This window comes from Littorina saxatilis, linkage group LG4 (assembly GCF_037325665.1).
Source record: "Littorina saxatilis isolate snail1 linkage group LG4, US_GU_Lsax_2.0, whole genome shotgun sequence".
Classification (NCBI taxonomy): Eukaryota; Metazoa; Mollusca; class Gastropoda; order Littorinimorpha; family Littorinidae; genus Littorina; species Littorina saxatilis.
Genome location: NC_090248.1, coordinates 55,045,255 through 55,072,754, shown reverse-complemented (window position 1 = coordinate 55,072,754; position 27,500 = coordinate 55,045,255). Strand labels below are relative to the sequence as shown.

The 27,500-nt window shown below is 41.6% G+C and overlaps 2 protein-coding genes across 3 annotated transcripts in view; both read right to left on the bottom strand.

Annotated features, from left to right (window-relative positions):
- Positions 1-1,370: 1,370 nt before the first annotated feature.
- Positions 1,371-12,515, bottom strand: LOC138965113 (uncharacterized). 2 transcript variants are annotated; one of them, XM_070337242.1, is made up of 8 exons: positions 12,340-12,515; positions 10,496-10,611; positions 10,001-10,136; positions 9,409-9,548; positions 7,678-7,811; positions 6,903-6,979; positions 5,227-5,324; positions 1,371-4,906 (listed from the first exon to the last, which is right to left on the bottom strand). In XM_070337242.1, the coding sequence occupies exons 1-8, from the start codon at positions 12,388-12,390 to the stop codon at positions 3,265-3,267; spliced, it is 2,394 nt and encodes a 797-aa protein (XP_070193343.1). In that variant the 5' UTR covers positions 12,391-12,515; the 3' UTR covers positions 1,371-3,264. The 2 variants fall into 2 exon arrangements, with proteins under 2 accessions (XP_070193343.1, XP_070193344.1); XM_070337243.1 differs by having other exon boundaries at positions 6,921-6,979.
- A 3,726-nt stretch (positions 12,516-16,241) lies between these two features.
- The window catches only part of LOC138965112 (uncharacterized), a 13,132-nt gene continuing 1,873 nt past the window's right edge, over positions 16,242-27,500 (bottom strand). Inside the window, exons 2-8 of the mRNA XM_070337240.1 lie at positions 27,258-27,393; positions 26,165-26,322; positions 24,460-24,590; positions 23,482-23,869; positions 19,983-20,133; positions 19,078-19,184; positions 16,242-18,514 (exon numbers count right to left, since the gene is read on the bottom strand). Of these exons, the coding sequence (XP_070193341.1) occupies positions 17,962-18,514; positions 19,078-19,184; positions 19,983-20,133; positions 23,482-23,869; positions 24,460-24,590; positions 26,165-26,322; positions 27,258-27,393 (1,624 nt within the window). The 3' untranslated portion in view covers positions 16,242-17,961. The remainder of the gene's footprint in view (positions 18,515-19,077; positions 19,185-19,982; positions 20,134-23,481; positions 23,870-24,459; positions 24,591-26,164; positions 26,323-27,257; positions 27,394-27,500) is intronic.

Genomic DNA, 27,500 nt, shown 5'->3' with positions numbered 1-27,500 from the left:
TCCCCCTCGATGTTAAAATATTTAGTCAAAACTTGACTAAATATAAAAAGCAGGAACAAACTCAGGCGTCCTTGACCCGGTTCGAGCTATTGGATTGCATTTCAGCTTGTTGTTAATGTCAATCTGAAATGTATACTGATTTATGGCAAAACGATGCAATATTGTTGATACAATGTTGACCTACTTTCTGTAAATGATTGTGTGCAATGTGAAGCATGTGTCAGGTAAATTCAAAGTGACACAGTGCACAGCACAACTCTCGGAGTGCTGCGCAATTTGGCCACCTTGGCACTCACACAACTATTCTTGAACCGATCGATCTGTTGACGATTTTCTGGGACCTGTTTTTGAACCGCTTGCATGGCAACACGTCAGAGTCTGTCAGTGATCAATTATTTCAATCTATCTGGGTTATATTTGTTATCGGGTCTTGTTTGCAACAGGATGTGTGTGTGTGTGTGTGTGTGTGTGTGTGTGTGTGTAGATACCTCGAGGTCGGAAAGGACGTGTTCTAGAATCATTGCATGTACTAATTAATCAGAAACATGATGAAATGAAAAGTATAACTTACTGAGAACTGCGCAGATTCGCCAACATGACATGCAGTCACACAACATCGCTTCACCTGATCGATATGTTGTAGTTTACGAAACTAAGTTCCTTTTTACCGCCTGTCCATTTTGTACAAAACAATTCCGCGCCGATTGAGTGAATCAGCTACCCAACAGAGCAAAGGCCCACTGAGCGGAAGCCTAGCTACTGTGTTCGTGTGGAACTGTGTGTTCGTGGCTGGGCCAGGGTGTGTAGTTGTGTATGTGGTTCTGTGTTCGCGTACACAGACACTCATATATACACACCCACACACACATATACATTCGCGCACACGCATACGTGTGTTTGTGTGTGTGTGTGTGTGTTAGTGTGCGTGTTAGTGTATGCCAGTGTGTGTGTTTGTGTGTGTCAGTGTGTGTGTGTCAGTGTGTGTGTATGTCAGTGTGTGTGTATGTGTGTGTGTGTCAGTGTGTGTGTGTGTATGTGTGTGCGTGTGTGTATGTGTGTGTGCGCGTGTGTGTGCGTGTGTGTGTGTTTATTGACTGAAAGGCAGTGATTGAATCGTTGCAGTGACGATTATTTGCAACCGCACACGAACGGACTGACAGATTACGTCATCACACGCACGCATGCATGCATTCTCTTTCCACTCATAATCATGCTCACAAGTACACATGCATGCGCGCACACACACAGAACACAACCGTATTCTTTAAAAAGTTGTATTTGCTGGTATGAATTCAGAATAATTATTAAGAACTGCTTTAATCTCAAATGAACCGATGAACTGAATGAGAAGAGCATACATTTTTTGTTACAAAAATATGACATAGATTCTACTCTGCAGCTATGCATACATGCAAAAACGTACACAATTAAAACAAACACATTTGTGACAAAATCCTATAGTGACAGCAAATAAATCGTGGCACAGATTGCTTGCTGAACTATAGAATGAAAGACGTTGGTTATAGGTGAGAAGTGTGTACAGATGTAATAAACCGTTCTGTCCGCAGTACCACTACTTGAATAAAATTAGTGAAACGTAAAGATAATTCTCTAACATAAGAATAACCCAAAGCAAAAAGCTTTTAGGAATAAATATATCCGCTCATACACTAGTTTCGTAAAGGCAAACATAATAAAACAACCATTACTCTACAGACATACGCGACAGAAAAATATTAGCCTACCATAAAAGAGATCACTGCATGGATTGATAATAATCTTTCCGTCACGAAAGCAAATGTATATGAACATTGTGGAGCATATGAATTGTACATTATCGCCGATTCTCTTGACCTACACTGTCAGATATAAAGAAAAACATCACTGCCGATCAAAAAAACAATATGTCAAACATATCGGGCAAATAATCAATCAACAACAAATCCCCAAAGCAAAACAAAACCAGTCCCGTGAAGCGATATCAAAACAATTAGCCAATCTCTTGGCCTGAAACTAAAGAGAAAGAGTGAAAATGTGATCGTCCATCGAGGGTCACAGATTGGAATGGTCCACTTTGCTTCAAAATCATTGCTTGAATAAGGTGTGCACCTCGTTTTTGCTGATGCGAATATAATTATGTAAAGAAATATAAGCCAGCTGAGAAAAAACAGTACAAGCAAACTTTAAACAAAATCAAAGACAAAAACCAACAAGATAGTTCATAATAACATAAATGCTCAATGTGCATCTTTAGTGGCAAAAAAGATCAATCGTTAAACTAAAATACTGTCCTGTACATATCATGTTGCAGCTTATGAAAAAACAAATAATTAAACTAAAAATCAGGATTGTCAGAAATGCCAAACTGAAGAACCTACTTGTTTATCATTGGAGAATATTCTTGGGCTTCCCTTTCTGAAAGGAAAGTCTATCAATTAAGTTTCTCAATGTTGACACGCACATGTAGAACTGTATGCGAATGAATTAACATAATCATCATTGTCATCATTTTCACGACTTTTCATTCCCAACAAGCTGGGCAACACAAAACAAACACTAATTTGCAACTAAACTACAGGTGCAATCGCAAGATGCTCAAAGAGAAAGGCACACGCTACTGACCTCGTAAATATGATGGTACCTCAGTACATTTTCAAACTGGAAGAAAAGCTGACGTCACATAAAAGTATGACGTGATCGCGCGCTTTGGGGCACTGAAATGCATTATACAACTTAAGCTCCCTGTCAAGGATTGTGCGTACTGCTGCACTACTAACATGATGATAACAACGATGTATGGTGGCTTGTTGCCGGACCAGCATTGTTTTGTTGGTCCTCGGGAGCATAATGCCTTCGGATGCATCTTTATCCTTTGTCCTAGGGCCTCGGTCGATAAAGAGGAAACAGACGACGATAATTAGGCTCCCCCTCGGACCAACACAAAAGCTGGTCTGACTACAAGCCACCAACTATCTTATAATAATAGGCTCCCCCTCGGACCAACACAAAAGCTGGTCTGACTACAAGCCACCAACTATCTTATAATATCTTCAACAAAAAAACATTTCTTTGGTATTGCTGACACAAAAGTAAACTGTAAACACACGAAAGCTCTCAATTCTCTGTCGTTATTCGTTTCTCACGATCCATGTCACCTGATCGGTCTGATCTCTACTGACACTTGCTTGTTGTGTTTTCTGATGCAGTCTACCTTGACAATCACTGATGGTCATTTGCATGATGGGGATATCATCGTATTACAGGTCAGAAGTGGGCAGGTTTAGGCGTAGTGTCACGGGCCATCTCATACAGAGGATACTGCCGCTCATTATCAGGATTGGCTCTGGAGTCGAGGTCGTCAGTAGCAGTCTCGCCCGGCAAATCCATGTCAAAACAATCTTCCTCGATCTTATCTTTCCTGTAGCTTCCAACAAACTTCAACTCGTCATCGTAATCGTCGTCGTCGTCATCTATGTCGAACTTCTCAGCTTCACTGGTTTCTGTCCCTAAGCGGAGATCTGGGATTTCCACTGATCCTGAACTCCGGTCATCTCCTTCTCCTTCATCTGAGTTGCTATCTTGCTTCTGGTGCTTACTGTCGTCGTCTTTGTCCTCATCGTCTTTGTCGTCGTCATCGTCATTGCTGTCGAACTTCTCAGCTTCACTGGTTTCTGCCTCTAAGCGAAGATCTGGGTCTTCCACTGATCCTGAACTCTGGTCATCTCCTCCTTCATCTGAGTTGCTATCTTGCTTCTGGTGCTTACTGTCGTCGTCTTTGTCCTCATCGTCTTTGTCGTCGTCATCGTCATTGCTGTCGAACTTCTCAGCTTCACTGGTTTCTGCCTCTAAGCGAAGATCTGGGTCTTCCACTGATCCTGAACTCTGGTCATCTCCTCCTTCATCTGAGTTGCTATCTTGTTTCTGGTGCTTACTGTCGTCGTCTTTGTCCTCATCGTCTTTGTCGTCGTCGTCGTCGTCGTCGTCGTCGTCGTCGTCGTCGTCGTCATCATCGCTGTCGAACTTCTCAGCTTCACTGGTTTCTGCCTCTAAGCGGAGATCTGGGTCTTCCACTGATCCTGAACTCCGGTCATCTCCTCCTTCATCTGAGTTGCTATCTTGCTTCTGGTGCTTACTGTCGTCGTCTTTGTCATCTTCGTCGTCCTGGAAGAAGAACATGGCATAAGGCTCCATAGCAGGTTCGGGATTTTCTTTGGGTTTCTCTGGCAGTGTCGGAGGAGAGCTGCTTCGGTTTTTACCATCGTCTTCGTCTCCCCATGCGGGGGAACGGGCAAGATAATCCTCTTCACGGACAGGGCCCGCTGCAGCCTGGACGGTTTCAGGAGCCTTGGTGCTCTGGAAGGGCTCATGAAGGTCCTGCTCTTCGCTCTCGTACACCGGGTTAATCAATCCTTGGACCGGTTCGTCACCATGACCTCCCTTTAACATGACGGGTTTTTCGTCAGAGGTCTTGTCTTTTCTCTCCTCCTCAGGGCTGGGTTTGAACGATCCCATGTTGGGAAGCATGTAGCCTTCCCCGCCCACCTTGTGCTTCATGTCTTCGAAATCCCCGTAGTGGTTCCCCGTGTGAGGTCGCGTGTCAAGGACGACCTGTCCTGTATTGTCGTATACGTGCGCGTTCCCGTTCATTTCAGGCCTTCCTTGACGTACTGAGACAGGAGTGGCCACGGACTTGACCTGCGTGTCATCTATGTCGTGGTAGATCACCTTGACATCAGCATTGCAGTCTGCTGAGGTCGGCAGATGCATGGCAGTTCTGGTGTCGGGGTTTGAGAAGGTGCTCACGGGTCTGTCCTTGTTGTACAGAGAATTCTCGATCGAGAGCCTATCGGGCTGGAAGTGCATCACCTCTATGCTTGAGGGTGGTCTGCTCTTCTGTTTCATCATTCTGTATCAAAAAAGGAGTCTGGTCTGTTAATAAGATAAGTACGCAATCAGTAAACATAACGACTTTTTAATTTAGTTAATTTTGTATTCATATTTTGTCATTGGTTTTACTTTTTTATTCTAATGTATTTGTATTTATTTGATAAGTGAGTGAGTATGTGAGTTCATTACTTATGTTTTAACTCGTTTACAACAAGTATGAGTCAAGATGCACCCTTGCCCACATGAACCACTTACAGAAAAGTAAAACGATTGATGTTTCGAGTGTTCTGAACTCAGTTTGGTACTCTTCACACACTTCACGATATTACAATCCTCTACCTTCTTGACAGCACGAAGAAAACGATGATGATGACGGCAATGAAGACAACGACCAATCCCAACACGATTGGCCACCACAGAAACCCACTGTCTTCCTTCTGCAACAAAATGGCGGGGGATTTGATAATAGGGGGCAGTGTTTCACATCACCTAATAATGTCAGCGACAGGCATCGCACAAAAACAGCATATCTCTTAGATAATATTTACCATGTCTTGGGCGCCCAGTGGAACTGCGACCGTGTGTCCCCCAATACCAAGCTTCACGTTTTATTTCAGCTTAATCGAGCCATACAATCCCAGCATCTAGCTGTGGACAGAACGACAGGCTGGCGAACAAACGAACGCAAAAAACAAACACACAAACAAAGCAAGCAATCAACCAACAAACCAACAAACAAACGAACAGAGTGAACCCACGTTGCACCATCCCATCCTCACCCCCATTTACAGGTGGATGTCAACATAATCAGAACCCCCTCTACAGTTTTGACAAACATACCACAAAGTAAGCAACCCAGTAAACATTTATGGTGCGCCGCGCATGCATTCAATCACCGTCGCTTGGGCGATCCCACCTGCGCGGACATACGCCGCGGAGACTACGCGCCGGTGCATTTAAATTCTAGGTTACACCATCGCCACTGTCAATGCGCCATACCGACGCCGCGCAGTTCCGAAATGCGGGTGTATTTGTTTTGCTTGGTTTTTGTTGTTGTTGGTTTGTTTGTTTGTTAATTTTGTTTTTACGTAGAGCCGAAAGGTACATCGGATTGGGTTGGTCGTGCAGACGGTAGAAAAAAAACCCAGCTTTAAAATGTGAAAAAGTCCAAATAGCTATTTCTTTGATTTAATTCGGCGGCTAAACGGCTCCAGTGATTTCAAAATCCTTTTAAGACAGTATCATGCTATTGAAGGGGTACACTAAAAAAAATTGGCAAAACAATATCTGGCCCCTGACGGCAAGCAGCTTGATTTCCCCAAAACGTTTCACGAGAGTGGCGTCCTAACCGTAAGAGCTAGCGCCTGCGGATTTTTTGTGAAATCAAATTTTCGAGAGCCTATAGGTCTTGGTTTTTTTTTAAATGAATTTAGTGGGGGGGCGTCGGAAAAGATCTGTTTTCAAATGTAAACACAGTAGATAAAATAATAAGAAGATAGATAGATCTGTTTAACCAATCACAATGGAACTCCAAAATATTCCATAGATTTGTTTACTTAATTTTTAAAAGATAAGTTCGAAACATTATCATCTGATAAGTCGCCGTATAACCTTATAGGTTCCAGCGACTAAATATTCCTGATCCTGTTCCCCGGGTTTTCGAACCAAGGGCGGCAACTGTGCAACCATAGACATGTACGTCATCATGATCTTCCCTTATTATGCGTTATTCATCGTCAATAATTTGACCGTTATTTTGGCTGTCTTAGTGAAATGGTAAGATATATCTCTAAGTTTTTTACATGTAAGTGTTCGGAAAAAATACAGTTATAGCAGTTATGTACAAAAATAAGCAGCATAAGCTCTTTTCGCCAAAGTAAAGTCCTTTTTAGGCGCATGCACCAAAGTTCCATGAGGCGCATGCACGGCGCAGGTGTATGGTGCATGCGCGGCGCATGCGCGGCGCACCCAAAATGTTTACTGGGAACCAGGTATCATTTGAACTGATGAATTACTTCAATTAAGTTCTGTACTTGTGTGGATGGGCCAGCAGTTATTGCACCCCCCGTGCCGCCGTCTGGGGTGTAACAGCCTGAAACAATCACCAGACAGACCTTTTATGATGTTACTTCGTTTCTCTCTTCTCTTCTCTCCTCTCCGACACACACACACATACACACACACACACTCACACACATACACACACACATGCACACGCACACACACACATGCACACGCACACATACACACGCACACACACACACATGCACACGCACACCCGCACGCACACACACACACGCATACACACGCATACACACGCACACACACACACACGCACGCGCACGCACACACACACACACACGTACGCACACACACACACACACACACACACGCACACACACACACCCACACACGTGTACGCACGCACGCACACACACACGTGCACGCACGCACGCACACACACACGCACACAGATCCTTTCTAACACACGGGTCTCATAAATTCTTCTACTGAGAACTGAAAAAAGGGTTGCAACCCCCCCCCCCCCCCCAAATAAATAAAAAAATAAATAAACCAGCAACAGCAACCGGGGGACAAAAAACGTATTTTGCAGTATTTTGCAAAAAAACACTCACCAATTTACACAATATACTTTGACAATTAATTGGACACATAAATGATGGAGTTTTGGAATGGGTGCATGCATGGTTAACTGAATAACTGATTTGACGATTGAATGAATGCCTAGTGGATTCATAGAAAGATCGATAAATTGATGGATTGACTCACCGCTCAAGCATTTCCTACGGCCTTCTTCATCGCACGTATAATGTCCTTGTGAGGTATTTTGGGGCACACAATTCGCTGCGCACATGCTCCCGTAAAAATTCTCTTTACAATAAGCCCTGTACTTGTACCCAAAACTGAAATACAAACGACTGGCTTGAATTAGTTTGAGTTGCTTTTTAACATAAAAGAGAACAGTACACTTAAAAGTCTCTCTCTGCCTGAACTATTTTAGTTAGATTTAGGTTAGATTTCAGTTAAAGGGTAAAGTTATTGTTTGTTTGTTTGTTTGTTTGCTTAACGCCCAGCCGACCACGAAGGGCCATATCAGGGCGGTGCTGCTTTGACATGTATAACGTGCGCCACACACAAGACAGAAGTCGCAGCACAGGCTTCATGTCTCACCAAGTCACGTTATTCTGACACCGGACCAACAAGTCCTAGCACTAACCCCATAATGCCAGACGCCAGGCGGAGCAGCCACTAGATTGCCAATTTTAAAGTCTTATGTATGACCCGGCCGGGGTTCGAACCCACGACCTCCCGATCACGGGGCGGACGCCTTACCACTAGGCCAACCGTGCCGGTAAAGTTATTGTTATTCTCGTTTGTTTTAAATGAAGGCATGACATGCCACTGAACGATTCGAAGCTTTGTGACCAATGGTATTATTATGTTCTTCACGTGGAAATACTTTTACAAACAGTACTGATAACAGAATTGAAATAGTCGATATGAAACATATAATCGAATAAACAGAAAAGCAGCAGCTATTTGTATATACATATCCCCCCCACCCCCCAGCCATTGTACAGCGCTTTGAGTTGTGGAGAAGCGCTATATAAACGTTCTATCATTATTAGTAGTAGAAGTAGTAGTAGTATTGTTAGGCGCGTTTGATCGATCTGCGCGATCGCGCTGCGCGTTTGGTGGATCGATCAAACGCGCACACATCGATCGATGTGTGCGCGTTTGATCAATACAAAGAATAGAAGAATCGTTAAAACGCGCAGCTCTTATATACTTGCGCATTTGGACGATCCGTCTCACAAATCACCATACTACGCACACACACGTCTGCTGGCAATGACCGGAAGTTATGACCGGAAGTAGGCCTAGCTATAAGTGTCTAAACAACAATCTGTAAGACATTTTAAAAAAGAAGAAAAAATGGGATTATATTGTACCAAACACTTAGACTACCTCAAAGACATCACATCACAGGTATATATGCGTCGAGGTTGCACCTGATCATCCATTTCACATGTATTAGCTCATTGAGTGTTTAATTGTCCTTTAATAGCAAATGATTTAAAAGTTCAGCTGTTTTCATGAGATGTCAGAGGGATGGACAGAGACGAGGGAGGAGGGATTGGGGGGAGAGACTGAGAGACTAAGAGAGAGACTGAGAGAGAGAGAGAGAGAGAGAAAGTGTGTGTGAGAGAGAGAGAGAGAGAGAGAGAGAGAGAGAGAAGAGAGAGAGACAGAGAGCAGAGAGGAGAGAGACAGAGAAGAGAGAGAGAGAGAGAGCCGGAGAGAGAGAGAGACTGAGACTAAGAGAGAGAGAGACAGAGAGAGAGAGACAGATCCTGAGAGACTATTATTATTACAATCCACGGATTCTAAATTATTTAAACAGCGGAGAATGATACAACTGTAAGTGTATGTTTTTACTGGTTAGTGTAAATTCGGAATTGCTGTTTGCTTTGAGCTAAAGAACCATGGAAGGCTTACGTGTGTCCGCTGTAGGAAAGGCTTCCATTAACATACTCTGCAGTAGAGACGTTTGGGTATACTTCAAAGGTGATGTTCAGGGAAAGATGCGGCTTGGAAAGAGTCAAGTTCAGTCTAATCACCAGCATCACCGTGGAGACCTGAAAAAAGGTGGATGTTTGTCAATACAAGGTCCCCAGTTTCGACATAACCAATAATTACTGGAATTAGGTAAGGATACCTAATGTGATATTTATGTTTTGTGTGTGTGTGTGTGTGTGTGTGTGTGTGTGTGTGTGTGTGTGTGTGTGTGTGTATGTGTGTGAGTGTGTGTATGTGTGTGTTTGTGTGTGTGTGTGTGTGTTTGTGTGTGTGTGTGTGTGTGTGTGTGTGTGTGTGTGTGTGTGTGTGTGTGTGTAGCTATTTCATTGTTTTCATTTTTTCTTGCAGGTTTAACTTTTGTGAAAACATTTGTAACCTAATTTTCCCTTGATTGTACAGCAAAACCTTTTTGAATTTACGATATTCAACGTCGTGCCGAATGAGCAAAAATAATCACACTATGAATATCGTATTGGTCATGGCACTAGGTCAAGGAGAAAATTCAACCAACCTCAAAACTTTTTATGTCAAACACGATGGGGTTAGCAATGCCTTTGATGTCGCTACCGAAGTTGAGAGATTGAACATCCCCTTGATCGCCAGACTCATTTGTCATCTTATAAGCACAGGTATCGATTCTGAAGGCGCTGCTCAACAAACAGACAAAGAAGTGAAGTGAATCAGCAAGCATGCGGTCGACTACATTAATTTATTCAACTCACTCGGCATCATGCAGGCGAGTTTCATCCACGATTCTAAGATAAGTTCATTTTTTGTATCATAAGTGATTGTCTGCCTGTGTACTTAAAAGACCATTGGGTCGATGTATAGTAATGTAAATATATATAGTAAATGTAACGTTTTGTGTTGTCAATAGTTAAACGTTTCAATAACCACCAATTCTTGTTTTTTTTATTCTGAATTTTTGAACATTATCCGGTTTTTGGATATGAAAAAAAGAGAGAAATAACTGGTAAAACCAAATTAATTGTGTCGGCAATCTTACCTTTTGGGCGTGTCAAAACAAAAGGTAAACATCACGTCACACCGGGAAGAATTTTCTGTACAATTTGTCTGGTATGATTCCAGGAAGAAGTCGAACGTCACCGTGGCTAAGGACAGCTGACGAAGAAAAGAGAGCAAAGCGATTGATGGGGATTTGTTCTTTTCTATTTTTTGGGGGTGGTCATTTTGCTAGAAAAACTCTTTCGAAATTGTTGTATATGGCACACACTGAAACAAATACGAGCAAACACACGGTCACATGTACACACGCACAAAGCAAACAAACACACACACACACACACACACACACACACACACGCAAATATAAACACACTCACGCACACACACACACACACACACACACACGCACACACACATACACATATTCACACACGCACCAACACACAGACACACACACACACACACACACACACAAAACACACACATGCACACACACATACACATATTAACACACGCACCAACACACAGATACACACACACACACACACACACACACACACACACACACACACAAACACTAACATTCATCATCATTTTGCGAAAATTTGTGGATACGTCATTGTGTACATTTTGCGGTAGAAATGAAGAAACCCTTTTACATATGTTTTGGGAGTGTGATAAAGTGCAGACTTTTTGGATAGAATTTGTAAATTGGCTAAAGGCGAACTGCACCCATTGTGACAATTTAAAACTGTCTAAAGAACTGGTTCTTCTTGGAGTTGCGAACAATGTTGTCACCGATAAAGCTTTTGATGTGTTAGTAATCTGTGCCAAACACCATGTATATATTTCCAAAATGAACAAAAAGACCCCTCATTTTCAGACGTTTAGTAGAAATTTTAAGTAAAGATTTATTTGTGAAAAGTATAACGCAGTTGTAAATAATACAGTAGATAAATTTTACAAGGATTGGCGCCTGTATATGCATGTTTTGATGTAACCCTTAGATTTTTTGATTTTTTAATTTTTTTTAATTTTTTTTTCCAAAACCTTTTGATACTGCGACCACCAAGCTCTGAACATCCCCCCCCACCCATCCTCCCACCCCATGTATGTTGTAATTGTTCAAGTGTTTTTCGGTTATATGGATCTGTCCTTTTGGTTAAGTGATGTCCTGTAATGTACAGAATTATATGTATGTAAAAAAAAGAAAAAACAAAACAAATTCACCAAAAGAGAATAAAAAAAAAATAAAAAAACATTCATCAATGCACATACACCAACACACATAGGCCTACTCACACACAGAACACACACGCGTGAGAGAGAGAGAGAGAGAGATAGAGAGAGAGAGAGAGAGAGAGAGAGAGAGAGAGAGAGAGAGAGAGAGAGAGAGAGAGAGAGAGAGAGAGAGAGAGAGAGAGAGAGAGAGAGATTGTTCATGCCCCGAAAAGATGATTTTTCATTTTCATTTACGTGATTTCAAAACAATCTTCTTGGGTGCGACCTCTTTCAGTCCTAAACTTTCAAAGTGTAAATTGTAAAAGTACAAAATACACAACAAGAGTGTGTTGGTATCATTAAAGTGGCACGTATCAAGGGATAAGGACAGAACTGACTGTGTTAGTTAAATGTTGTTGATCGTGAGAGAGTGAGGTCTGCCGAAAACCGCTCCCGACAATCCGCGTCCCTGCACTTTCTCCCCATACATTTTGACAGTTTGGAAGCCTAATACCGTTGAATCCGTTTGTATAGTTTAGATACCTTTTTGCTTTTCTTTTCTTCGTGTCTACTTGAAAATAGACGCGAAAAGAGAGGAAAAGACTATTGCAGTTATATTCCTACTTTAAAAAATGTAAGGAATCAACCAGTGCTATTACTCACCTGAAGAAAACAAAACACAAGAACGAGTCTCCACAGTCCGCGAGTCGCCATTTTGATTTTTGTCTGTGGTGTTTACAAGTCTCATGGATATGATCCCAACTTGTAAACTACTTTAGTGCTTTCGAAACTAACTTTCCCAGTTCAACAGAATGCCGCAGTTGTAGACGCATACAGCTTAAAAAGTGCGCTATTCTGTTTTGAGAAGCTCGGGTGTATACATGTTGGGAGTTTTCCTTTTGATAATGCGGTTACGACTCAGCGGTTACATGGCGAATGTGCTATATATATATAGCGTCTTCGATCTTAATATGCTGTCATCTTTGTGCAAGTACTGAATAAGGCAAGGGGCACATTTCATACCACCATTGTGAACATGCCAAATTAAAGTCCTTGGTTCTTTGTTGCACACGACACCGATTTGAACACGACATGTATGCGCTGGCACGGTTGGTTGATAAGCAGAGAGAGAGAGAGAGAGAGAGAGAGAGAGAGAGAGAGAGAGAGAGAGAGAGAGAGAGATCTAGAGAGAGATTGGATTGGATTGTTTACTCATTTAGGCCATAGCCCCTTATGAGGGGGGTGAACATATATACAATGACATCATGACATTTGCACACAAATCAAATGAAATCGACAGTACGAACAAAGAAATAAACTCTCCGAGGGGGGGCAGAGAGAGAGAGAGAGAGAGAGAGAGAGAGAGAGAGAGAGAGAGAGAGAGAGAGAGAGAGAGAGAGAGAGAGAGAGAGAGAGAGAGAGAGAGAGAGAGGGGGGGGGGGGGTTACAGAGAGAGGGACAGTGAGGGACAGAGAGAAAGGGACACAGAGAGAGTGTAATAGACAGAGAAAGAGAGAGAGAGAGAGAGAGAGAGAGAGAGAGAGAGAGAGAGAGAGAGAGAGAGAGAGGGCGAGAGAGGGAGAGAGAGAGAGGGGGACAGAGAGAGAGAGAGAGAGGGGGCAGTGTGTGAGAGAGAGAGAGGGGGGGCACAGAGAGAAAAAGAGAGAGAGATAGAGAGAGGGGGGACAGAGAGAGAGAGAGAGGAGGGGCAGAGAGAGAGAGAGAGAGAGAGGGGCAGCGAGGTAATGATCAATCAAACGACGTGCTAGTGAATGTAGCGCTTTTTTGTTTTGTAAATGATAAACGTTCCATTTACCTACAACTTTTGTTGTTTGATTCTGGACTTGGAACGTTAGCAGTTAATCTGTTTTTGAATTTCAAAGATTATATATTTGCGACAAATACGAGAAATATGGCAGAAAAACAATCAAATAGATAAGCAAAACAAAAACAATAAAAGATAGGTAGAGAAAGAGACAGCCTTTTACACAAGCAAAACATATAGAAAATGTGTGAATATGCTTTATTTACCTTAATAAGTAACGCAACAGAAACATTACAAGCGGGTGTTATAGGCCTACACTCAACTGATAAATGACATCTTGTACTTCGACTATTGCTCTTATAAAAACATCTCCAGTGCATTAATATGAAACATATTACATGCGGATAAAAAATGCTTTTTTATTATTTTACTATCATGAGATCATAAATGTTGTTTAACGCCCTCACGGTTTAACTATTTTGGGCATGTATCATGAGACTATCGGTTGTGGAGACAAAATAATATAATACGCAATACTAGGTTGTGGAAAGCGACATTAAACATTAAGACAATATGTTGGCTAACTGAAAGATCAGCACTGAAAACCAGTCATCACCGAGACTACATGTAGCAAGGCTTGACTAGCCAAAACCCGAAGACCGAAACGGATCGCGCTCGTTTCCGCAAAGCATACGAACGTAGTACTTAATTTGCATAAACTGATCTTCTGTAATTCTGAGCACAAAACTAGACTAAATGCAATAACAAAACAATGTTTGCATCGTGTAGACTATTACTACGTGATGTATGAACTAAAAAATGTTTGTTAAACTATGAACACGTAAAACAAGCAAGTAAATGCTAGAAAACAAAATGATATATTAAGCATATTAAAAATATGTACTAAAAATACGACTGTCTACACTCTCAACAATACTCCTAGTAAACGCATTCATATCATCATGTATCTTTTCTAATTGATAACACACCCTATTTGGAATGTACGAATTTGAAGGCAACCTTCCTTCTCAGAACAAGTGCACACGATCAGTCCCAAGTTTTGCTCACGAAATTCAAACCTAACTTCATCAAGACCCCAGCTTGCGCTGTATGTATAGCTTCTGAATTGTCTTTCATTCAAAATATACAAAACTTGAAATAATCAGTGATACATGTGTCATTTCACAAAATAATTCTGGAACTCAAGGATCCAGTAGACATAGGAACCAGCTATATTTGTTGCTATATTTCTAAGATGAAGGATGCTCTCTTCCCGTGCACAAGTGTAGAAGGTTGTGTAGTACGTATTTACATGGGAATTGATAAGTGAAGAAAGTTATCTTTTGCAGCCTATCCTACCCTATCCACACTCAATAGTTCAGTTATTTTACACAATCTTCACTAGTTCACACAATTTTAAACTATCTTACACAATGGTAAACTATTTCACATAATTCAAAACTATCTTACACAATCGTCAACTATTTCAAATAATTTTAAACTATCTTACAAAATCGTCAACTATTTCACACAATCTTAAACTATCTTACACAATAGTAAACTAGTTCACACAATATTAAACTATATTACTCAATCGTACACTATCTCCGGTTTGTACAGTACAATAAAAGTCTGTGTTTTGCCGACAACACAGTAAACAAACAAAACAAAAACTGTCTGATCTATTTTTGAAAAGCTATACAAGTTATTGAACATCACACAAGGTTCTACTTTATATGCTCAAGACGTGTTATTTGTTGCTGAAACTTGTATTTTCTGTTAATTGCATGACCTCGAAGCCAAACTACAGAAAATACGCGTAGAATCAAACTGCCTGAAAGCAGCACCAGTTCAATCTTGCTTTCAAGATCGGTTGAACCTTCATCCTAACCACTTCTCGCCAACCACGACAACTTAATTTATAAAACGTCAGGCATTTCTACACTGTCATCTAACACAAACAGGACGTTGACATCGTCTTTTCTGCAGATATCTTTTCTTTCTTTCTTTCTTTTCTTTATTTGGTGTTTAACGTCATTTTCAACCGTTCAAGGTTATATCGCGACGGGTTCATGCATTGACAATGGTGTTGAAAGAGTATTTGAAAAATTAAAGTTATAGCAGCAAAGTTGCGAAAGCAGGAAAAGACAATCCAACATTTCCAACATGGCAGTATAGCCTTCCTTGCTCTTGGCCGATTTCTTAGACTGGGGTTGATGGGTTCTTCTCTGCCGAAATCGAATGCGATAAAATCGTTATCGTTAGATTTGACTGCGATATCCAGATTTATCAGTGCCAATGTCTCGACAGGCTGAATGATTTTAGCTTTCTCGACATTGGCACTGATAAATCTGGATATTGCAGTCAAATCTAACGATAACTAATACTGATCTAGTAAACAAAAGGAAGTAATTAAAACGATAGACAAGGGAACAATGGTGCCTGATCTGATAAACAAAGGGAAGTAATCAGTCATTATATAAATAAGAGAACAATGGTATCTGATCTGTTAAATAAAGGGAAACAATTATTAATACGATACATAAGGGAACAGTGGAGTCTAAGACCTGAGTAATACCTGTTGAACTCAACTTTTTGTTGCTTGTACATACAAAACCTGCAGCGAAGAAACGACAAGTTGTTTTTATTCATTTTTACATTTAGTCAAGTTTTGACTAAATGTTTTAACATAGAGGGGGAATCGAGACGAGGGTCGTGGTGTATGTGTGTGTGTGTGTGTGTGTGTGTGTGTGTGTGTGTGTGTGTGTGTGTGTGTGTGTGTGTGTGTGTGTGTGTGTATGTGTGTGTGTGTCTGTGCGTGTGTGTGTGTGTGTAGAGCGATTCAGACTAAACTACTGGACCGATCTTTATGAAATTTGACATTAGAGTTCCTGGGAATGATATTCCAGGATTATTTTTTCATTTTTTCGATAAATACCTTTGATGACGTCATATCCGGCTTTTTGTAAAAGTTGAGGCGGCACTGTCACACCCTCATTTTTCAATCAAATTGATTGAAATTTTGGCAAAGCAATCTTTGACAAAGGCCGGAATTTGGTATTACATTTCAGCTTGGTGGCTTAGAAACCAATGAATAAATTTGGTCATTAAAAATCGGAAACTTGTAATTAAAAAAAAAAAAATATCAAACGATCCAAAAACAATTTCATCTTAGTCTTCGTCATTTTCTGATTCCAGAAACATATACATATGTTATATTTGGATTACAAACAAGCTCTGAAAATTAAGAATATGAACATTGTGATTAAAATTAATTTTCCGAAATCGATTTAAAAACAATTTCATCTTATTCCTTGGCGGTCCCTGATTCCAAAAACATATGTAGAAATGATAATTTTTATGATTGGATTAGAAACAAACTCAGTAAGCTAAAAAGAATAGACATACAGAAAAGCGTGTCATCCTGCTCAGCGCGACCACTACCGCACTATTCTGTATGGCTTGTCGATTTTACTGCCTTTGCCACGAGCGGTGGACTGACGAAACTACGAGTATGTGGTCTTGGTGAAAAAAGCAGTGCGTTCAGTTTCATTCTGTGAGTTCGACAGCTTGACTAAATGTTGTTATTTCGCCTTACGCGTCTTGTTCCATTTTAATTTTCATTATCTTATTGCCCGATCGCTGGGAAACTCGGGTCTCTTCCTGTCAGTGTAAAGCTAGCAGCAACAGAGTCAACAATGTAACATTATGGAAGGAAACTACAGCTCAGTTTGTTGTTATTTTTCATCCAGATTGCGTTTTACTTCTGCTAAATTAAGCCTCAAATTAACTGGGCGAAGTCGACTACACAAAGTATACTTCGCGAAGCTGACCGCACGGGCTTTTAGCACTGAGTTTTTGGTAAAAAGACTTCGCGAAGCTGACCGCACAGGGTTTTAGCACTGAGTTTTTGGTAAAAAGACTTCGCGAAGCTGACCGCACAGGGTTTTAGCACTGAGTTTTTGGTAAAAAGACTTCGCGAAGCTGACCGCACGGGGTTTTAGCACTGAGTTTTCGGTAAAAAGACTTCGCGAAGCTGACCGCACGGGGGTTTAGCACTGAGTTTTTGGTAAAACGACTTCGCGAAGCTGACCGCACGGGGTTTTAGCACTGAGTTTTTGGTAAAAAGACTTCGCGAAGCTGACCGCACGGGGTTTTAGCACTGAGTTTTTGGTAAAAAGACTTCGCGAAGCTGACCGCACGGGGTTTTAGCACTGAGTTTTTGGTAAAAAGACTTCGCGAAGTTGACCGCACGGGGTTTTAGCACTGAGTTTTTGGTAAAAAGACTTCGCGAAGCTGACCGCACGGGGTTTTAGCACTGAGTTTTTGGTAAAAAGACTTCGCGAAGCTGACCGCACGGGGTTTTAGCACTGAGTTTTTGGTAAAAAGACTTCGCGAAGCTGACCGCACGGGGTTTTAGCACTGAGTTTTTGGTAAAAAGACTTCGCGAAGCTGACCGCACGGGGTTTTAGCACTGAGTTTTCGGTAAAAAGACTTCGCGAAGTCAACGTCGGGCGGAATTAAGGACCACCTGAACGGAGTGATGAGTATGCAGGCGGTTCGAAATTGGAGTAGCTGTCATCTGTGGCATTGGCAGTGTAGTAGACGTTGCTGCTGTTGGAGACAGACACAGACAGACAGCGATGGAGAGAGTAGTCCTCGGCACCACTTCTCTCAGCCTTGGCAGCTTCCGATGGGAAAGAAGCATTATTGACGCTCCCTGCACTGTCCTTCGCGAGGGTAGCGCTGTCCTGTCGTGGAAACCCTGATTTCGGGCTGCCTACTTTTCCTGGGATCGGCTGCAGGTATTCGCTAGACGGTCTCCTGCCCTTCAAGACGACGCCTCCTTGTTGGAACCTATCCTCCACCCCTTCGTACATGCTGCCTACCATGCTGTCAGTGAATTTGCTGGATACAGAGCTGTTACGACGCGGTACGGGCAAGCGGCCGCGAACTCGTGGATCTGATGAGAGGCCAGGGGGTCCGTGCTTGTGGACGATGGATATAGCGCCAGCACTGTTGTTCAGGTCGGTGGCTGAAGGGAGGTTTCTGCAGCCAATCGAACGCATTTTTCTGAAATCCGCAGAAACGAAAGCAATTCTCAATACGGGTAAACTATAAGAATGATTAGTTGTGTTGTTGTTGAGAAAACAAAATCATTCACAAGACCTAAAGACCTTTACAGTGAACAAACAAAAGACACAACTAACACAAATAAATAACTGATGATGTGACTTATCTTAGAATGTATCCAAGACGTTCGTATGTTAATCAAAGCCAAAATGTGCACCAATGTTTCGAAAACAAACATGTCACATATTTCCACCAAACACGTGGGCTTTGTCAATGTGTTCAAACCGTCACCAATAACTCCTTGTGAGCAAGTGTTCATGGTCAAGGCATGCGGAAAGCTCAATTTCCAGCCGGGGGGGGGGGGGGAGGGGGGGGCAGCCGGGGTTGGGGGGCTTAGGGATCTTCGAGTGTTTGTTTCATTTATTTGTGTAAGTCTTAATTGTTTTCAACTACTCAGGTATGGCAGAGAAGAAAACAGCGAGGTTGCAAATGCACGAATCGACTCGAAACTATCACATACTTGTAACAGGAAGAAAAGACCCCATAGTTTGCATTTGACATACCGTTGTTTTTGACGTTTAAGAACGAATCCAGCGATGCCAACAGCAACAGCAACAACAACAACAACTGCGACGACAATGGGCCACCACAGAAATGTGTCCTCGTCTTCCTGTTACACAAAGAAAGACGGTCACAAGTTAATGAAAAACAATAATTTGTGTTCGTGTGTAAGACGACGAATTTGTAATATGGAGTATTCGCTGTTGTTGAACCTTTGTTTGTGATTTTTGTTCTCTACATGCATGGTTTGGAAAAGAAAAGCTAACATTTGAAATACGGTTATCAAGGAATTGTCTGGGGGGATGACTGCACTTCAAAGATGTATTTAGCTCCATTTTCAAAAGTACTACTAAACCAAGACAATTTAAACTGATAATCTTAATTATGCCTGTCCGAGCATCAGAAAAAGACTTAGTATTGAATCAAAACTAGTGACAATGACTTACACAAATAACTTTCATTTTACACATCCACAAATACAGAATACAGTAGTTTCTTTAAATAAATGATGTTGTAGATAGACAATCAGTCACATGATGTTTCCTGTACTGACAATAAAGATATGTCTTACATAAAGCAAAGAAATATAATTTCCGAGCTTCTAAAACATTAGCAGATAATTATATTGTCGAAATATTATGCTAAAATAATCATTATGTCAAAAACGTGGACATAAATGGCAAGGAGGATACTGCTGATAAAGATGATGATCATGACTGTGCGGATTAAATAAATGGGGCGGATGATGGGGGAGGGGGGGGGGTAGCGGGCGGGGGATGCAAGTTAGTTAGTTAACTGTTGCTTTTAGGGTCCAGCGGACCGTTTAGGCCAAATCAGGACCCCTGGGGGATGCAAGGGTGTTGATTATAGTAGAAAAGCGCATGAAGTAAGGTATTACTTCGCTCACCTGGTTCTGTGACTCCTTGTCTGCACAGTTGTATCCACCAATGACGTTGACGCATCGCGGTTGGTCAGGTGGACATGGTGACGTCACGTTGACACACCCATCTACGTCATCACTGCACCTTGATCCGTTCGAAGCATTTGGACATATGCATCTGTAAAGCAAGCAAACAAACAGATGCACTGATAAGATGGAACGAACACACAAACCATATGATAGCAGTCTGCTCAGCGTCACCGAGCTGTACACACCTGCTCTAACCTGCCCCAGAACGTAATCATGCAACCGTGACTTACCCTCTGACCGTCGTTCAGCTGCCCTGTGCTTGCTGAAGCGGAAAGAGTCATCAGCAGTTTTGCTACAGTGTCTGTGTTTCATGTGGATGTTGGTCCTTTGTGTCACTGTGCTGTAGTGTGGTTGTTGTGTTTCTGTGGTGTTTGTGTGATCCTGGAGATCTTGACTCTGTGTTTCCTGGACCCCCTGTTCGCCGCGGAACGCAGTTGCATTTTTTCCTGTTTGTCTTGTTCACGTTGATCGCCCGTTCCTTGTGCTCGTGGTGATTCCCCCAAAACCTAAACAATGTTTACTTGTGCTGTTCCTCAGTGTGCCCGGATTTTGTCTGATTTCCCTTGGAATATTTGTGTTTGTTTGTGTATGTTGATGTGGTGTTGTATTCGGGGATCTCACGGAGTGGAACAACGCCTGGAAGTGAAAGTCAGTAAGCCAAGCTAGAACCTTTCTATCCTCTCTCTGACCTCATAGTCTTCCGTTTTGTTTGTGTGTGTTTGATTTTTTTTCTCGTTCCGGAAGCCGTGCCCGTGTGGTCAGGCCTCACTCCTGTTGTTGTTATTTGTTGTAGTTATTGCTTTATTAGACACCCACTTATTTCGTTTATTTTGTCATTGTTTTGTTATTTTGTTTTCTCATTTCCTCGTCTACATTTACGTGTCGTTATCCAATTAGAATTGAGGTACAATGTCAGTTACTGGTTTATTGGTATAAACTGATGAAAGAAATGAACGATGGTGCGAATAAGATGTCTTGTTTAATGTTAAAACTACATTTGAAGTTGTACCATGTACAAAACGTTAAATTGCCCTGGCTGTCGCATGTCAATACTATGTTAAATAAGTTGGGTCTATCATATTTATGGACAACTCAGAGTCTTGCCGTCTCAGGTTTTAAAAACGTTGTAAAACAAAGGCTAAGAGATCAATTCCTGCAGGAATGGAACACTGACGTGAATGCCAACAGCTTGTGTTTTAATTACAGAATATATAAAAAGGATTTTTGTCTGGAAAGGTATTTGCTTTGGTTGCCTAGGAAACTCCAAGTTAAACTAGCAAAATTTAGAACAAGCAATCATAAGTTGCCAATACATCAGCACAGATTTTTTAATGTTCCTAGAAATGAAAGATTGTGTGACATGTGCGATAAAAATGAATTAGGTGATGAGTTTCACTATTTGTTCAGTTGTACCGACGAAAGTATAGTGTCTGAAAGAAGAACATTAATTAGTCCTTATTACCGATCTCACCCAAATTGTTTAAAATATGAACAGCTAATGAATTGTAAATCTAAGATAAAACTAATGAAGCTAGCAAGATTTGTAGCCCATGTTATGATTTTAGTATGTTAGCGTTATATCTAGTTTCTTTATTGGTATGTATATATGTAATACATGCTTTTGTTTTGTGTTTTTACAAAAGATGCATGGCATAATGGTATTGCCAATTTACTTCAGCTGTATATTATCGTTGTCCGCTTAATGTATACATATTATCTGCCTGATTTCTTACCTGATTTTGTTAAACCTATTTTTCTTTTTGTTTGCATGTATGGAAGTGTATATTGCCAATTTAATTTGGTCGTATAGTAATGTTGTATTTGTCCGCTCAATTTATATACATATATTAACTGTCTGATTTGTTACCTTTTTTTTTGTTAAAGTTATATCTTTGTTTCAAAGCCCTCTGGGCCCAAAACAATAAAATACTTGACTTGACTTGACTTGACTTGTATATGTTTTTCCTCGCGACTATCTCCGCTTTGTAACTTGTGTTTAGGTCAGAAGAAGGGGGTGTAACGCACCCACCTCATGTCTATTCTGTTTCGTTCCGCTCTGCCAGGCGCATGGCTGAAGCTGGTCCTCCCGCATCACCGGGAGAGATGGTGATTACTCAACCTGATGCTCCCGAACCAGATGCTTCTGGCGAGGGAACAAAAGGTAGTGGATGTGGCAATCACCCAGAGAGTAGCAAACCGTGTCCGGCGCCTCCGGCACGGAGCGAAGTCAGACCCCACGGTGCACGGCGCGAGCATGCATAGCAAAGTGAACCCCACATCAGACGCCTCTGATAAGGGGAAGAAAACAAAGAACACTGATGCAGCGCGCGCTTCTCATTGAAAGCAACACCCTGAACCGCGGGAGGCTGTCCTCCCTACCAAACCTTGACAGAGGATACCTGCAAGGGTATTTTGACTCCCCAATAACCCAAACACGCTCACCCTGCAAGCGAGCACGCACTGAGAGCGTCTGTTGTCCGTCTGTTGCCTCATTGTCCGTCGGACTCTACCTCAGAGACAACGGACAATGAGGTTTTTCACACAGCCCGCAAACGCAAAGCTCGCTTGCGTAAACAAAAGACAGCCGAACCGGAACTGTCGGACAAGACAAACAAGACACCTTCTTCCCAAAAGCCCTCTGCTCAGAAAACCGAAGGCGGTTACGCCCAATCCAAAACGAACAAACAAAAGAAAGGCCATCATCAGACTGGCAAGATAAACAAACCGGATCAAACAAAACCAGTGTTTCTCCAATTCCTTGCATCCTTGAGGACCACAAAACAGGCCCTGCAACCTTCAGTGGCCTCGGTTTGGGAAGAAACAAACAGATAAAGCATGTCGTAGGAAAAGTCTTGCTAATTCGTCCGTTACCCCAAAACAAGTGGCTGATAGGCAGCCACGGTTCCAAACAACAACAACAGCTCGCAAACTTGAAGACTCTAAACGGGATCCCCATTAAATGTTCCATCCCCGTCCCAACTACAGAAGGAGTGATCAAAGGTGTTGATCGGTTACACACCAACGACATACATACGTGCCGACGAAATGTTGATCATTGCTTCAATACTTTGAAGCTGTTGCTTAGATAATAACCCGGTAAAATTAGTATTTCGGTGTTCAGTCAAATGTTAAAGTTTATATCACACACGCACGCACACACGCACGCACACACGCACGCAATGACAGACAAAAGTTAGCATCGCATAGGCTACACTTACGTGAGCCAAAAAACCAATCAATCTGCAGACCACAAATATTTAAAACCAACAAACCACTAGTCGGCGTTAGAGAGAGAGAGAGAGAGAGAGAGAGAGAGAGAGAGAGAGAGAGAGAGAGAGAGAGAGAGAGAGAGGGTGGGGTGAGGGGAGGAGGGGAGTATTAACGCATTACACCGTCATGAAATATAAACATTTAATAGCACCAGAAGTCTACAAACCTGTATGATCCTACAGTACAGTTTCCACCGTTCAAACAAGGAAGGGAGGCAACACCCTGGCATTCATCCACATCTTCGTCGCAGTTACTTCCCTTCCAACCAGCGGCACAGACGCATTTGTAAGACCCGATGGTGTTATTACAGACATAGTGATGGAAGATGGAAGAGGGGATCGAAGAAGGGAAGGAGCAGATGTCCGGTGTTGTCTTACATTCGTCGACGTCCTCATCGCAGTTACTTCCCTTCCAACCAGTGGCACAGACGCATTTGTAAGACCCGATGGTGTTATTACAGGCATAGTGATGGAAGATGGAAGAGGGGCGGGAACAGATGTCCGGTGTTGTCTCGCATTCGTCGACGTCCTCATCGCAGTTGTCTCCTTGCCAGCCTTAATCGGTAAAATAGATTGCCAATTGAATCAGTCGAACTCTAGAATCTACGGTCATGTCAAACTAATACAACAATGAATAAACAAGTTTGAAAAAACAAACATTAAATAGTTAAATACATTCATATCAATGAATAAACAAATAATCAAAATCATACATTGATGGAAATTAAAAAAAGATATCAAAAATAAAATAAATAAGTTAACACATTACAAAAGTTAAAATAAAATAAAATAACAAAATGAGAAACATAATCAAATCAACAGAGCTAGCTGAGACTACCATGCCAGTCTGACATTTGTGTGCAGTATATGTACCTCAATCATACGGCTTTTGCGTCACTGTTTGTTTTACTTTTAGAGATGCGACTGAAATTGACAATTAAAAAACAAAAAAACAACGTCCTTATCACCTATGAATGTGTATGAGTTTGAATGTACAGATGGATTCTTCACCTATATATATGTGTGTGTCTACGTTTAACATTTGGAGCTCAACTACACAATGCATGATTTTGCATCCTAAGTATATATGGCTGAGTTTTCCAAATAGTATATTAAACCATCGTAAAACTGGCCTGGTATCTCACCCTTTCCCAAAACGCAGTCCTTCTGCCCGTCGCTTGTGCAGGTGTAAAGTCCAGTTCTGGGTTTACAATAGACTGTGCAGTCCCGTCCGTAATAGTTAGGGTTGCAGTAGGCTCTGTACCGATATTCAATTCTGAAACATCAATAATATAATTTGTCATCATTTTCACGAGTTTTCATTCACAAACACCTGGGAAATAAATCTCATGTTCCCCATGCAATAAATCCCCGGTTACCATAGTTGCAGGAAGCAGGTTATACATGGATAATCAAAAGCAAACCCAATAGAAACGCTCGGGGATTCTTCGGATCTTTTCATTGGCGTTTCACCAGACCTAGACAGACGACACTGCTTTGCAAAGTTCCAAAAACGAACTGGCAAACTGGCAAGAGTAAACACAAAACAAAACTACTTCATGAAAGGTCATAAATTCATCACAAACAAATGATTAAACCTAGCGATATGTTTAGTCTTCTTACAAAGTCATGGAGTGCATCTGTGTTTCGATATACAGACGTTCGGAGAAACACGAACGTCAAGTTCAAGTCAAACCAATTGACCCTGACACACACATTTTGACCCGTGCACAAGACGTTGTATCGATAAACGAAGCTCAAATAAGAAATACTAATAAAAGCAAAGAACATAGCAACAAGATATGCAAACATCTAACAAAGCCGAGCAAGCAGAATGACAGGTCTAATGAAAAACAAAGAGTCAATGAGTCGGAAACAAGATCGCGATTCTTTCCTTCGCTGCGCGATGCAAATCTTCTGTAACCTTTGACCCAACGTAGCTTCCACATTCGATCACTAAGCTTAATGTTTACAACTGACAACCGAGGGGGTGGAATACTGAGAGGAACCTACAGAACTGTGCATCTTCAAACCTGACATACTTATCCCAACATTTTATGAACTCAAAACACAGAAAGTTGCTTTCACACGCCAGCTTTGATTGCAACAACGTAAAACATGTATTATCAAAACGGAACTCGTGTTTCAAAGCATGGCTCCCTGTGTTGATTTGGCACTTATTTTCTCACTACCAAAATGATGACAAAAACGATGTTTGGTAGTTTGTTGTCAGATCAGTTTTTTTGTCGGTCCTCGGGGGGCATATCGACTTTTGTTTCATATTTATTGACCGCGGCCTTCGGCCTTCGGCCTTGATCAATAAATATGAATCAAAAAACGAAATGCTCCCCCTCGGACCGACAAAAAAGCTGGTCTGTCATCAACCCATCAAACATCTTATAATGTTTGATATCAGGTGCAAATCTTGCTTTGCTTGACAGGACTGGCTCTCTTTCTATCTGTCTGTGTCACTATGTCTGTCTATCTTCCGCCTCTCTCTCTCTCACTCTCTCTCTCTCTCTCTCTCTCTCTCTCTCTCTCTCTCTCTCTCTCTCTCTTTCTTAACAGAATCAATCAACGCAGCCAAACACCAAGACAGCAAGCCATTCAGTCAGGAATGGACATCACTCCATCTATATCCAACCATCCATATCACCTGTTCGTCCATCCACCTGTCTTTCTATCCACCCAACGTTGCATCCATCATTGCTGAACATTTCCCTTTCTTTTTTTGATTTGAACAATACTTGAATCCATTCGCATCTAATACAAATAATGTTGATAGGTTTGCAAACATCACCACGCTTTGACTTTTAGTTGCATTCTTTCTTTGCTCGTTTTCAAACTTACTTGAAGTAGTAAGTGTCTTTGTACTCGGTATGATACTCCGACCGCCATGAACTGGAACCGCCAGTAAACGTCATGTTCTTGTGCATCGTCAGGATGTATGTTACACCACCACTAGGTTCCGCATCTCTCAGTCGAACCGAAAGCCTGACCTTTCGCTCCTGAAGAAATTAAACACGGAGTTAATCATTTGTAAGCAAGAAATGACAGCGCGATCTCGGCAAACAAAGTCTGCTTCAATCTCTATGTGGACAACAGCACATCTGTCCGGATTAAATTATTTGTTCATACATTGTACTAAGAAAACTACTGCGACATCGTTCGTACCCCTACTAAAACATTCATTCCCGTGTCATTTCATGCTTTTAAAGGCAATACAATTCGCGATCTTGCGCACATTTCATGGAGATTAAATATGTAATTTACAGGGGCCACATCATTACCGCTTAAATAAAGGTAATCCCAAAATTAAACCGGCAAAAACGTGTGGTACTAACAAAAACATTGACGAACTTGACCTTCAGAAGCGACACAACTCGACAGCTTTTACACGCTTTTACACGCAGAGAGAAAGTCAAAATATTACTCTATCCATTAATCTTTTATTTATTTATTGTTATGCTACCTTGCGCATTCCTTGTGTTATGTCTTTCCTACTTTTGCAGGTGTAAATTAAAATGGAGTGCTTGTTGTAGGCGTTAGCCCACAACGGGTTATGAAACTCTTTCCGGAAGTTGCATAACATTGGACAAATACCTGTAATGGTCATACATTTCAAACAGAAATACTTCTCATATGTAGGCATACGATCCTAAAAGTTTTAAAGCAAAAAGACCTATGTCATAGGATAACATGCACAGCAAGAAAGCTGTTCGATATTCATGACCTCAACTTGAGAGGACAACACGGCTTGTCCTCCAATGGGGACTGACGATGTTCCCGTCTGTGAGCTACAGATAACGAATTAATTTTTGGTTCATGTAAGCGTAAGTTTAATTTTATTAAATCTATGCTTCGATAAAAACAAAAATATCACAAATGCACGCAGTCACAGCGAGCTAAAATGAGTAAGCAACAACGATCACACAAGACGTACCTCTAAGTTATTCATATCAAATGCGATTGGATTTGGTATGCCTTTGATATCGCTTGTAAACGTTATGTCCGGTACGCCGTACCAGTCGCCCGACTCGACAGTCTTTTTGTAGTGGCAAAGGGAAAATGTTGGAGTGCTGCAGAACACACACACACACACACACACACACACACCCGCACGCACGCATGCACGTACGCACGCACGCACGCACGCACGCACGTACGCACGCTCACACACACACAC

Bases quoted from the DNA above. Each gene is read 5' to 3' on its own strand.
- LOC138965113 (XM_070337242.1), bottom strand. From the start codon at position 12,390: ATGGCGACTCGCGGACTGTGGAGACTCGTTCTTGTGTTTTGTTTTCTT. The intron at 10,137-10,495 runs GTAAGATTGCCG...TTTGTTGAGCAG, and splicing joins TGTTTTGACACGCCCAAAAG to CGCCTTCAGAATCGATACCT. The intron at 9,549-10,000 runs GTTGGTTGAATT...ACCTTTTTTCAG, and splicing joins TTGACATAAAAAGTTTTGAG to GTCTCCACGGTGATGCTGGT.